The sequence below is a fragment of the Neovison vison genome, chromosome 8, assembly GCF_020171115.1.
Source record: "Neovison vison isolate M4711 chromosome 8, ASM_NN_V1, whole genome shotgun sequence".
In the NCBI taxonomy this organism is placed as follows: domain Eukaryota; kingdom Metazoa; phylum Chordata; class Mammalia; order Carnivora; family Mustelidae; genus Neogale; species Neogale vison.
Window position 1 is genome coordinate 95,229,374 of NC_058098.1, and position 14,151 is coordinate 95,243,524.

A 14,151-nucleotide genomic window follows, 5' to 3' on the forward strand; every position below is an offset into this window, starting at 1 on the left:
CTCCCAAGACCCATGTCCCAGATGCCCATCTTCTGGACCCCTGGCAGGTGCTGCTGCCCAAAGTCGGTCTGGCTGCAACTCCAGGCAGCTGAGGCAAGAACTGGAAGAACTGGAAAGCCTATGACTCACCAAGGTGCAACAGGATCCTGGGGGAGTGGCCTGTCGGCCTCCTAGGTCAGCTTCACACTTCCCAGGCGCCCCAGGCTCACTGGGGCTGGTGAGCGCATGGTGCGTCAGCTCGAATCTCCTTGAGGTAGCCTGGTGGCCCCGGCAGGCTCCTTCCTCCCTGGTCCCATCTGAGGAGAGTGTTGTGGCAGATCTGTTACTTTTGGGCAGCTGCCTTTCAGAGGAAGGGGCCTTACAGAATCGAGGATCTGCTGTGTCTTGCCCTCCTCAGTTTATCCATTTCTTTTCTTTCTCTTTCTTTTCCTTTTTTTTTTTTTTAATCAGAAACATCTGGCCTTGGCTTGGCACCATGACAGGATAAACTTGCTGCTCTTTGCTCAGCCTTGGTCCTCCCAGAAGTCTGTGAAGGTGGTATTATTAATGAGGTCACTGATGGTAGTTATCTGGCTTTCCCACTTCGGGCACACCTGTGCCCCAGGTTCGGGCGCTCAGCTCACCCCCGGATGTAGGGGGTCATGCCGGGGACTCGACCTGTGGTTTGGGGAAGCTTCTCTAAGGCTTGGTGTCCTCGTCAAAGATTTTGAGGTGACGCTGGCAAAGGAATAGTGCAAAAATAAGAAATTTTTCTGAAAACGAAGTTGTCAGCCCGTGTCATCGGATAGAGTCACTGGAAGGCTGTGTATGGATGCGTTTATTTAGATCATGGGTCTTCCCTCTGGTTTGACTTCTTACACACTTCTTTGAGCTCCTTGGCCACTCTGACCATGTGGAGTGGGTAGACCAGGGCCTAGTTAGGGCTTTGCCCTTTTTCCTTCCTATGTTTTAAAATGGAACTACAATCTACACAGGAAACTGAAAACACCAGGTAACCACCACCCAGATCCAGTAACAGAACATTAGCAGCCCAAAGTGTAACCACTATCCCACCTTCTGTCAGCAGGGGTCTGTTTCTGCTTCAAATGAACGGACTCGTAAGATACGTCTCTTCTTGTGTCTGACTGCTTTTGCCCAGCTTTATATTGTGAGATTCATTTGTTGTATGTGGCTCTATGTGATGGTAGGTGGTGCCTTTTTTTTTTTTTTTTTAAGATTTTATTTATTTGTGTGTGAGAGAGAGAGAGAGAACTAGCTGGGGGAGCAGCAAGCAGAGGGAGAAGCAGGATTCCTGCTGAGCTGGGAGCCCCATGCAGGACTCGATCCCAGAACCCCCCGGGATCATGACCTGAGCAGAAGGTGGAGGCTCAACTGACTGAGTCACCCAGGCTCCCCCTAGGTGGTGTCTTCCTAATTGCTGTGGTAGAGTATCCCTGCCCCCCCCCACCCTCCCCTGTTTTGACTGGTCCTAGTAAAGCACACACAGACCAGTGAAAGCCCTGCAAGAGGGTGTGGTCTTTCCTAAATTTCTTAGGAGAAGTTAGGTTGGAGCCCTGGAGCCTTTGTCTCCTGTCTGTATGCATGACCTGATTATATCTTTGGGACAGGACCCATGTGCTAGGGAAGCTGAAATTCAGACACTCTGCGCGGGGTCAGGAAGAAGCTAAAAGGTAGAAATTATCTGCTGTGCATCCAGCACCTTCTGGAGAGAAGGTTCTAGGTCTTCTGTGAGAAATACACAAAGCGTGGGGAGAGAGTCCAGTAGCACTTCAGGGTGTCCTTGTGACCTTGGCCCTGATGCTTACGTGCTTGTGGCGTTGCTTTTTTAGCTGTTTGTTCGCTGGAATTCCATCTTCTGTTCAAGAGGATGTGTCCTGTAGGGGATGACTGATGGGCAGTTGCTTGATCCCATATTAGTTCTTTCGTCACCTTTCTAAAAGGATTAGGTGATGGAGCTCAGCTTTCTGTAAAAGGGACTGGCAAGGAGGGGCAACCAATGCACTTAGACTAGGTATAGGTCACTGGAGCTGCGAACCGAGCTCAGAGCTCCCTGACAGTCCAGGTAAAAAGGACAGCTCTCCTAGAGTCAGGGGTTTGAATTTTGTTGGCCCGTAGCAGGAAGCGGTGACTCTGGATGGTCAGACTCTCTCCTGGTGCCAAACCCTACAAGGAATTAACTGGTGGGTAAACAGCACAGCGACTTGACATAGTGAGGTGATCTTCACGCTCCTTCCTTCCCATGATCCAGTGATGATAAACGGTCGGTTGAAATAAGACTCCTCCGAGGACATTGCAGTCTTCTGAATTCTGGTCCTGGAATTCATAATACCCTTTCAGGATCTTGGCCCACATCTTCTGAGCCCTTTCACATGGTACCTCTACACTCTAGCTGACATGTACGTTGGATATGTATGTTCTTAGCCCAGAACACACGGTCTCCCCTGCCTGCTGGTCTCATGGGCCACGTACACCTAACACTTCCATGGACCCCTGCGCAGGGTGTTTGCCTTTGTTATCTACTGAGATCCATCTCTCCATTCAATTCAGAGACATTCATGGGGTCTACAATATGAGTTGAGTTCTGTGCTGCCTGGTAAAGTCCTAGAGAACAGGAATCTCGAGTTCTTAAAAAGATTATTTCTGTGTGTGTGTGTGTGTGTGTGTGTGTAAGGTTCAATGACATTAAGTACATTTACACTGTATACAACATCATTATCCATCCATTTCTAGAAGTGATTTATTTATTTGAGAGCAAGAGAGAGCAAGAGCAAAGGCAAAGCACAAACGGAGTCGAGGGAGGGGTAGAGGGAGAGAGAGACTCTTAAGCAGAGTCCATGCTCAGCATGGAACCAGACGGGGGTGCTTGATCTCAGGACTCTGAGATCATGACCTGAGCCCAAACCAGGAGTTAAGTGCTTAACCGACTGAGCCCCCAGAATTGATTTCTTTTAAAATCCTGCTCTGTACACTGTAGTGCTTTGCATATAATTGGCTTTCAATGAAGGCTCTACAATGGGAGAAGCTGGGGTGGCAGCAATGGCCAAAGATTCTGGGGTTGAATGCTGCAGATCTTATAGGTATTGAAATTTGAGGTTTCTTCTACCCTTTTCTTTGAAACCTCTTAAGGTATTCAAGGTGGGATTTGCAGTACTTTATATAACCGTCAAAACTGGAATATTGTTCGGGGCGCCTGGGTGGCTCAGCGGGTTAAGCCTCTGCCTTCCGCTCGGGTCATGATCTTAGGGTCCTGGGATCGAGCCCCGCATCTGGCTCTCTACTCAGCGGGGAGCCTGCTTCCCTTCCTTTCTCTCTGCCTGCCTCTCTGCCCACTGGTGATCTCTCTCTGTCAAATAAATAAATAAAATACTAAAAAAAAAAAACAAAACCCAAAACTGGAATATTGTTCTCTTCTGGATCAGAATAGCTCAGTCAGGACCAGTTTCCCTCTGGGACCAGACAGGGTGGCCTTAGGATCTCAGTGGTGGCCACAGGCATTCAGTTGGGATTGGCCTGTAAGATGACATGGGTCCTTGTAGACCAGCAGGAAGACTGTCCTTTCTTGTTCTTGACAATACAGGAAGGTGTCTGGGGGATCCAGATTGTAACCTCAACTGGGTGACCTTGGTTTAGGCTGCCTCCAGGCCTCTTGTTTTTCTGAGGTCCCTTTCCGGTTACTTCAGGTCCTTCTTTTCAGGGTCTCCCCATCCATATGGGGCCAGGCTGTGTCTTGCCCACCCAAGCCACTGCACACTTTTTAAGTCGATCTGTGTGAGGGTGACCTGCTCTCTCCATTCTTTGCGTAAGTTCCCCTCCTTCTAGTGCTAGTCTGGGGGAAAATGTGGACACTAAGTGTGGACACAGACTTCTCATTTGGGGTGCTGTTTTATTTCATAAAGAGGATGGGGTTAATTCCTCTTTCGAACTTCTCCCATATCTACTCAAGTTCTCTAGAGGAAAGGGGCGTGTTGGGCTGGCGTGTTATATGGGAAGAAAGAACAAAATTGCCCAATGAGGAAGTTCTAATCTCAAGATTGCTAAAGAGCTGTCATTTAAAACTACTATCTCTTTCTCTTTCACACACAAGCTTGCCTCTAGGCAGGCATGTGGCCTTCTATACCTCAACTGGGCCTTGCTGCCAGCTTGCCTCTGTTTCCCCAGCTTGGAAAGCCCCTCCCATCCCCTCCCTCTCCCTGATAGGATTGTTTTTTTTTGTTTGTTTGTTTTGTTTTTTCCCCCTGTTAGGAATTTAAAGAGAAACAGCTCAGTGTGGTCGGCTGCACACTCATCACAGAAAGAGAAGGAACAATTTGGGGAAACAGGGTTTTGTTAACCCTGACTGTGACTAGAATAGGGTTAAGAAATGTCATTGGCCCTTTGACAGGCGGGGGAGTGTAGGAGAAAAAGAGAAGGAGTAGATAGATCTCTGTGTTCCCCATTTATGCCAGTGACAACTGTGTGGGGCCGTTCATCCCGTTTTATAGGGAGGAGACCGGATCTCCGTCAGAATGACGGGTGCAGTGTTATACACCTGTCCAGGTGCCACAGCCAGGACTCGGACACTGGTTTTCCTGATGGCCGAGCCTGTACTTGACTAATGCTAGCTGTGAAATGAGGGCTAACCTGACTGATTCTGCTTTGATAGTTTCCAGTGACCTAAGTGTTTCCAACAAGAACAGGGTTTACTCTTTCCAATTCCCAGTCCCCCAGAATCAACACAGGATTATTTCACACTTGGCCTCCTGTCTTCACTGCTGCCTTTCAGAGACTCTGGGTAGAAAAGTGGTAAAACTGACTTTAGGCCATGTTTGGCCAGAGCCAGCCCACCATTATCCCGTGATTGGCCTGGGGGCTACGAGCTGCCGGAGAGGCGAAGGGCGGTGTTTGAGCGCCAGGGCCAAAGGTTGGTCAGTTGGTCAGTCTAGAAAGGATCTTTGGGCTTCTTTATGTTTCTAAAAAGGTCCTCATGTCAGTAATGCCGGCGTGCGGGCAGGTTTGGGAACCCTTACCCAAATGGCAGAACGGAGACTAGACAGAAGTTACCAGAAAGCAGACTCATCTTAGAGGACAAATTTTCTAACAACTAGAACTGACCAATAGTAGTAGCTAACCACCTCATGAGTACTGAGTGTGTCATGCTTAGAAGTGTTTAGACCAAGGACTGATGGGCCGTTGGGGTGAGAGAGGCAAACAACACATACTCGAATGCTCTCTGCGGTGGGACTCTTTGAACATGACGAGGGCATTTTGAAAGGTGAGTATTTATTAGTTGTGGTTGTACTACCCTTGCCTGTATTTGATATTTCTTGGATGACTTTGTCCCATGACTTTGGGCCCAGTGCTCCCTCCCTCTGGCTACACCGTGGGTGAAAGTTGGCAGGGTTCTGCAAAGTATATTCACTTCCTTCCCAGTCAGTCTAGGAAAACTGTCTTTGTACGGAGACTACTGATTGTTTCCGGCTTCTGCTTCCTTTGGCCACCCTTCATGCAACACTGCAGTGCCCGCCAAGGCTGGGTGGGCCCCACGGTGTGTTTAAGGAAGCTGTGACATTCCATGATTAAGTAGCCCTTCCCTAATAAACTCAGGGCGGCCACATCATCATGCTGTGCAAGAAGGGAAATTTGGGCCAAGGTGCTCTGGTTGCATTTTTCAAAGCTGTCCCCATATCATTTCTCTTAGTCTCCTGTGTTAGAGAGGAAATCAAGGCCTTGGGGTCCCTCAAGAAATCACAAGGCAGAGAGGGCCCCCCCACACCAGGAGGGCCCATGAGACAGGTGAAGGGAAGATGATGGTCCGAAGCACCCAGTCTGCATCCTAGCTCTGTCCCTTCACATCGAGTGGCTTGTAAAGCAGGGATATAGAAGTTTTACAAAAGGACAATGGAGATGAAGGCAGTAAAGTCACAGGATGGTGTCTGGCAGGTAAGAAATACTCGGTACATGTTTAGCTACTGTAACAATCATCATTATTGTTTTCATCTGTCACTGAACACTGTGCTCTGCCGTTGGCCCTTCCTGTTGACCCTGGGGGATGACTGGAATAGAACCTGACTTTTCCGTGGGGATGGCCAGCCTGAATGCACCACGGTGCCCCTTGGCCTGTGGAGACCCCGCTGTTGGCCAGCGGAAGAGGGCATTCAACTAGCAGAGTGGACAAGCCGGGCTGCCCAGTCCAGTCCCAGCTTGCCCCTTTGCAGCTCTGACTGGGCTTGTCGCCTCCCCCCCCCAACCCAGTAGAATGGAGATAACACTACTTGCCTCTCCCAGGGTTGTTGTGAGGATGTGATGAATTAATGGCTGTGAGACCTTGAGAGCAGTGTCCGTGCCACATAAGGGTTTACTGTTGCCCACCATGCTGGTGTCGACACAGCCCTGAGAGGTTGCAGCAGACGGTGGTGCAGTCAAAGCAAATGAGCTGCGCGAGGCGTGAGGTCAGGAAACAGGATGATTGGGTTCTTCCTGATTTAGACTGATGGACTTAGGCACTCTGGTTTGCAGTAAATGCTGGCCACAGACGAGTTCTGGGAATTCCTCATTTCTGCCAACTTGAAACCCTGCATGACAAACCTGGTCCTTCTGTTGGCTGGGGTGAGGGGGGAGACAGGAGAAGGGGCTGAAGGCCTATACCATTCTCCACGCCTGCCCTGTTCTGTTTCACAGTGTGCCTGCGAGGGTCGCGTCTCAGTGTGGTATTTTAACCACGTGGTAATTGTAGAGCAGGCTGGACTGACACACCGGGGACTGTCGTTCGACTCGCTTGCATTTTACTCTTTTCAGCATTTTACTCCAAACTCTGATCTTTGAGCTTTTGGGATTTTAGAAGAATGATCAAAGATGAGTCCTGAGCAAGATATTTGAAATGAAACAAGAGGGGCTGATCTCCTTATTCCACAGGGGAAGAAAGAGGCCCTAAGAGAAGGATGTACCCTCGATTGCATAGGGAGTTAGGATACAGCCTGGAACAGAGGAAGATGTAAGGGGACTGTCTCTGTTGACCAAACTGGTTGGTTCTTTTCTTTTTTCTTTTTTTTTTTTTTTTTAAGATTTTCTTTATTTATTTTACAGACAGAGATCACAAGTAGGCAGAGAGGCAGGCAGAGAGAGAGGAGGAAGCAGGCTTCCTGCTGAGCAGAGAGCCCAATGCGGGGCTGGATCCTGGGACCCTGGGATCATGACCTGAGCCGAAGGCAGAGGCTTAGCCCACTGAGCCAGCCACCCAGGCACCCTGGGTTGGTTCTTTTCTTAAAGGATTAAGCACCCTGTGCCCTTCCTCTGGAAATCTTAGGCTGCAGGTTTGGTTTTAAAAAAAAAGAAAGAAATTTAAGAAGTCCTGACCAAAAAGGCTGGAAAGTAGAATAGGCTGTACTGCCAACAGGCACATTGTCTGGGAACTCTTAATTATAAAAAATGTGCACATTTTTGTCAAAATTGAGCAAGGGCAGGGAGCAGGCAAGAAATTTCCTTGTTTCCTACAGCAATACCAGGCAGTGGTCCTCAGCCAGCTTGGCCACTGGGGACCCCCGTTTCAGGGCTGGGGAGAGCAGGGTTGCTTGGAGTCCCACAGTTTGCTGATGAAGCTGGGAGGACTGTGATTCTTAGCCCTGAGGGGATAGTTGGGGCCTGGCCGGAGGTTCCTGATTGTCGACCCCTACCCTGCTGTGGCCAGCAGCGTCACCTGTCCCTGACAGCGCTGCCGAGAACGGGTGTTGTGGAAACTTGCGTGCCTCATGGGAGGGATTCTGTCAGACTTCTTCCTGATAGGAAAAGACTGGGAATGTCCACGGCCAAGGCAGATGGGAGCTTCCAAGAAGGAAATGGTGTGAGAGGGACTCCTGGTGCTTCTTTGATTGGTGGTAGTAAATCTGGGGAAAGTTCATGTACATTTATGTTGGAAAGATGAGTGAACTAACTAGGGGAGCCGGCTCTGCCTCTGAGGAGAGGAGAGCTTGAGTTGTTATTTCTGTAGAAGTTCTAGTCTGTGTCCTCACCTGCCGGGGATGCAGGGGTGAACAGATAACACACAGTTCTTCTCACCCTCCGTGCTTATGACTTAGACACTAAGAAATACATACAGTGAGCCTCAGGAGGGTGGGGTGGGGCGGAGATCATGTGGGGCCTTGGAAGGATTTCAGGTTTGGTTCTAATGGGAAGCCACTGAAAGGTTTTTTTAAAGCAGGGGAATGGTGGGAGTCTGGCTGGGGGTAGAAAATGGTTGGGAGAGGGAACGGCAGACTTGAGGATTGTGTAAGTGAGGCAAGAGGAGGGAGCTGGCGGTTGGGCCCAAGGTGGGGATAATAGGATTGCCATGACTGGCCTCGAGGTGTGTGCAGAACAAGGAGGGTCAGATAAATGCCAGTTCCTAGAACATTGTCAGAGACCCTTAAACGCAGCTTTTCTGGAAAGAACTCTCCCTCTTCCCTAATGTGCCTTTCCCCTCATCTTTACCACTCTTCAGAAGTAAAGTTAAACTTATTTTTCTCATTTTATCTTTCAGTTTAGTTCTTTCTTATTTTTAAAGATACCTTGTCAAATAGATTCCAATTAAGTGGTCTTGAATAATAACCTTCTGTGCATAACAGGTTTTATTCTTTTGAAGGGCTGAGTGATGTTCCATGACGTAGATGGATACCACACTGAGTGAACCTCCCAATCTCTAACTCTTGTTCCCCTCCTCCCTCCCGCTCTTTGCAGGTCGACCAGTATCTCTACCACATGCGTCTTTCGGATGAGAACCTTCTGGAGATCTCTAAGCGGTTCCGCAAGGAGATGGAGAAAGGGCTTGGAGCCACCACCCACCCCACAGCTTCGGTGAAAATGCTGCCCACCTTTGTGAGGTCTACTCCAGATGGGACAGGTGCTGCCCCTGGGGGGATGGCTTTGGGCGCTCCATCACCTGGGGGAGATTTGGGTGGCTTTTCTTCAGGGACCAAAAGAACAATATATCAGCAAAAGTTCTTTGGTTTCATACCTCAGAAACCAGCCCTGGCTGGTTGAAGCATACAGGAAATTTAATGAAGTTGATGGGGAGAGGTAATCAGGAAGACTGGAAAGCAGGCAGCTGTGGCAGTCAGGGTAGAAGTAAGTTTTTGTCATCCCTGCCGAGACATTGCTGCCACCCATTTTTCTCCTGTCCCTGTGCTGAGACAGGCTGATCGGCTCAGTTTGGGAGCTCACAGTCCCACTGAGATTGCACAGTCATGGTGAGGAAGATCAGGCATGTCTGAGGTGGTCACAGCCAGAGGCCAGGGCATTCATTCTACGTGGCACATTCCACAGCCTTGCTGGAAAAACAGTATGGTACAGATTGTCCTTAATGTGTTTCTGGAACTCTGTGGGGAAAAAAAAAAAGTACTTGAAGCCCATATACACTTGGGAGAATGTGAAGAGCCACAGTGCCTCTCTGGGTATTAAAGGCTCTGAGGGTGTGCACGAGAATCTGTCACGCTTGGTTTCATCCCCTTCTCTGGCTGGATGCAGACCCTGTATTTTGTGGAGGGCCACCCAGCAGGTGGTTTAATCAAACCGGAGTAAAGGGGGTGGTGGAGCTGGAAGTGGGCCAGAGAGCCTTGCACGCACACCTAGAACAGTGGGTCTTGCTTCAGTCAGCACAGGGGAGTAACAGCGTAGGGGTGTGGGCAGAACTGTCTGGGTAACATCAGCGGCAGCATCTGCCGTGTGCGACAGAGTGACGGGGCTGCTGGCAGAGACAGGGCGAGGCCCGAGGGATGTGCTCGAGTGTGTCCTAGGATGCTGAGTCCTGCTGTCCGGAGGCGGCCGCATCCTCCGACAAGGGACAGAATGGGGCCGTGTCAGTGCCTGTTCATCGGTACATGTGAGGTACCTGAGGGGGCCCGATGGGGGAGCAGTGTGGGATAGCCACCCGCATGGGGACGGTAGGAAAGAGCCCAAGGGGAGGAGCCAGCAAGCACAGGCTCCTTGAGGCTAACCTGCCTGAGAGCCTCGGGGGACCTGGTTTGTCTAATGAGACTTTGGCCCTTCCAACAATTTGGAAAATATTGTATGTTTGCCTTGGGACTCAGCCTGGGCCCAGCGCTGTGGGGGTGGCTGAGTTCGGGGTTCCTCCGAGTGTGTGTATGTGAGCCCTGCAGTGAGTTCCCTGAGGTGAGCGGCCAGCCCCGATCCCTGGGTATCCCTCATATGCCTTCCAGATCAGCACTGTTGTCTGTACCTGTCGCTCCCTCTGACTGGCGGCCACACCCGCTTCTATTGTTTTTATTTGACATTCTGATAAATTTACTGGCTCTTTAGGGCCAGGGACATTGTTTTATTTCAGGCACCACCACTAGGCAAGTACCTCAAGTGCCTACTACATTTTGACGGTCTAAGAACTTTGCAGAGCACCTACGTGTGGTAACTCATTTCCTTTTTTGTAAAACCCTGTAAGAGAGGGACACATTTTATCTGTATTTTTTTAAGAGGAGGAATTTGAAGCTTGGATGGTCAGATACTTGCCTAAGGTCACACAGCTAATGAGAAGCTGAGTCAGGATTCAGACTCCTATATGCCAAAGGTTGGGCATCAGGACTGCCGCCGGTCCATTATGTGTGTGCGTGCACGCGTGAGGCTGTGCGCTCAGCGCCAGTCACACGGCCTGAGCGCCGCTGAAAGTGTTTGAAATGCGGGGCCAGATGTCCGGCTTCAGCAGGTGAATACATTTGTGAATACAAATACAAATACAAAGGTATGGGACCGGCTTTGAACCTTCTCACTGCTTTCCTGAGATTGGAGACCTGGACACTTACTGGCCTGTGCCTCGTAAGAGTTTGCACTGATTACTGTGCCATGTCATCGGGTCTTCTTCCGTGACCTCACACTGGAGTCGTGGGATCCTGTCTGTGTCCCAGGGTGGAGACAAAAGTGGCATTTAGCCTGTGTGCCCATGAGCCACCAGGACTGAGGTGGGAGCCAGAGGCTGACCCTGCCTTGCAGCATTCTTGGGCAGAAGGGTCTGGGGCAAGACTTTCTGCTGGACCTCCACAGGGAGATTTTACCTGACTTGGGTGATGCACAGAGTAGCTCTTGCTAATGTCGAATTCGACAGGGTAAATGGGGATGGTGTGTAAAAGGAATAACGTGTACTGGAATGCTTTATTCCCTTAAGTGGAGCAAGTGCCCCAAGTGTAGGAACTCCAGCGCTCCGCCCTGTCGTTTCTCTCCTGCTGGGGTCCTTGGGCCAGCTCCTCACCCTGGCTCTCTGGGACTCAGCATTTACTCCTCTGTACAATGAAGAGGTGGATCTGGCAGTCTCAGTCTGCTGTACGTGGGTACTGGAACCAGCGTGCTGTTCACTTATGCACCAAAAAAATTCTTTGACGTTTTGTGATGAGGGCAAAACCCTTAATGTCCATCAGCTTGGCACTGGTCAGTTTGTGCAGAAAATGGTCCTCTGCGACCCATTATAAAGCACGAGATCGATTTACGCATATTCATACGGTATAAACTCATGTATTTATGTGTGCATAAAGGAATACAAAGTCTCAGGGACACACACTGAACTATTAGTTGCAGTTTTCCTGGTCTGTGAGGTTGGCAGTAACTAGTAAAGTGGAAGGTGTGCATATATGTTAACTCAGGAATGCTGTCTCCAGCTGTATCGTAACTTGAACAGATTCCCTTATGAACCTACAAGGCATGTTTAAGAATGTTCAAAAGGAACAGTCTGGCCTGGGGTGGGGGTAGTCTTTGTGCAAATGATGCCTTTTCCGCGCCTTATGACATTGTTGCTTATAATGACAGCATATTGGAAACAGTTAATGGACTATCCCTGTGGAGGGATACAATGCAGCAGTGTTACATAAATGTGTGGGTATTAATAAGGATACACCCGAGAGGAAGGACTGGTACCTCCTAGTAGCTGGATGTAACTTCAGATCCCTCAAACGATGCTGGGCATTGCTTATGGACACACACACATCGTAAAATTATTGGGATCTCAACTGGAATATATATCCAACATGAATAGGAATTGCCCTTGGAAAATCAAGAAAGGAGACTGAACGTGGGGAGGGGAACATGAGGGGACGTAATTTCGAATGAACAACGTCAAGGCTTTCAGTTCCATATTTTGTGAGTTGTAGCTCTGAGTTACGGACTGTGGTGATAAGGATCTGACCCTTCAGTAGATAAAGCCGATCTGAAATGAAAATTCGGCTTTGATATTGGCACTGCAGTACAGTGCCTGGAAGAGAGACCGTGGGTCAGTCATGTATAGGGATCTCTGCCTCTCCCCAGACAGTCTGTGGTGCATCACCAGCTTCCCTGCCTAGGCCACAGCCTGGTTTCTGTTGCTGTGGTGATGTGTCTCTCCCATTGAAGGAGGGGGCAAGGGGGTCTTCGCTCAAGTGATGCCTTTTCCACGATGGCCTTCCTCAGCGCATTCCTTTCCGGCGTTCCCTTTTTGAAACTGGGAAATTAAAATTCCGATCTAAATCTCTGATCTAGAGGGACCTAATCTTTAAATCTAGCTTTCTAGCTTTTCTGGACTGCGTGCTTACACCAAGCAGCACCCGTGTATAAATATTTATACAGAGCTGAAACAAGTTGCAAGGACCAATGTCTATTCTTATATGTGGTGCAGTTGGATATTGCTGTCTATTCCTTTAAAAAAGCTGCTGGTCAGGAGCCCCTGAGGTTTTTTTTTTCAGCGTGCAGTGTGAACGATGCTGCCTTAAAAGCTTGTCCCCCAGTTTTTGTCCTAGTGGGCGTTTGTAAAATCGGCTTCCTCTGGGGGTGAGGGGTGAGGAGGTGTTTCCAGGGCAGTGTTGAGCGGGGTGAGGATCAGAATTCTATGTTAAATGGGGTTGAAGTCAAGCTGTGGGCCTTCAAGCAGTTCATATATGCCCGGATCCTCAGTTTCCTCATTTGTACCATTAGGGGACTGGAGGACCAAGAATTAAGGGAAAAGCAAATACGTGACCTTCCCACGTGTTCTATAAATGAAGTCCTGTGCAGCCATCACTCACCTCTGCAAGAGCCATGGCCAGCACCAAGTTCACTGAGGCAGGGTGGGTAAGCCTTCTGGGTCCTTCCTTTTGGAGGGTTCATCCCTATCACCAGAACCCCTGCATTTGGGAGCGAGGACCAGGTTCTAACTCTTATTTCTGTGGGCCCCAGCTGCCCAACGGTAATGAAAGTCCTGGTGGAAAGTGTGGGAGAGACTTCAGGAAGCTTTAGGCTGGCCATTGATGATGCAGGTCTCCATTCTACTGAAGGGAAATGAACCTCCATGTAGTGGTTTGAGGTCTGTGGGAGAAGGAAAGGAACGAAAGTGGACACCAAGCCCAGGGGAGCTGATTCTAAAATAGCCACACTTCATAGATTGTGTGGACCATCTTTGTACAGAAATGTCATTGGCATAGAGAAAAATGAAATACATGTAGATGGGCCAAGAATATCTTATTCAGATGGCCGTCAGGGTATATAAAAAAATCCTCCCCCTTCCTCTGCCTCCCCCACCCCCCAGTTTTAAAAAGTTGAAAGAATTGTATAACGGACATCTATATACAGACTGTCTAGGTTCTCTTACATTGATATTTTACCAAATTTACTTTACCGTTCTCATCCACGCTTCTACCCATCAGTCTATCTTGTTTTATTTGGTGCATCTGCAGAGTAAATTACAGAAATCAAGTTTATTTCAGCCCCACAATTTCAGTGTGCACTTTACTCACTAGATGTCAGTATTTGTTTCCTTCTTAATATAAAATTTACATACAGTGAGATGACAAATTGTAAGTATCATCCAATGAGCTGACAGATACATACAGTTTTAATAACAGTGTATATATTTAATACAACCCCCATCAAGAGAGAGGACATTACCACCAGCCTAGAAAGTTCCCTTGTGCCCCTTCCCCAGGCAGTCCTGAGCCTGACTGCCAGAAGCAATCACTTTTAAATTTTCCATGTGTATGAGTTTTGCCTGTTGAACAGCTTTCCATAAATCTAGTCATCTGGTATTTACTCTTTATGCAAGTCTTCATCTACCTATGATACCATGGGCTTTATCTAGGTTGTGTTTATCAGTAGTTCATTCCCTTTGGTTGCTGATTTCATGGTATGTTTGGAAGCCTATGTGGGGTGCATATTGAGGGACACCTGGGCTCTTTCCAGTTTTTGCCCATTAGGACTAAA

At 48.8% G+C, this 14,151-nt stretch overlaps 1 protein-coding gene across 1 annotated transcript in view; it reads left to right on the top strand.

The window, feature by feature from the left end:
• Nucleotides 1-14,151, top strand: part of HK2 (hexokinase 2) — a 59,865-nt gene that overhangs the window by 9,804 nt on the left and 35,910 nt on the right. The window contains exon 2 of the mRNA XM_044261493.1: nt 8,689-8,851. Within this exon, the coding sequence (XP_044117428.1) occupies nt 8,689-8,851 (163 nt within the window). The remainder of the gene's footprint in view (nt 1-8,688; nt 8,852-14,151) is intronic.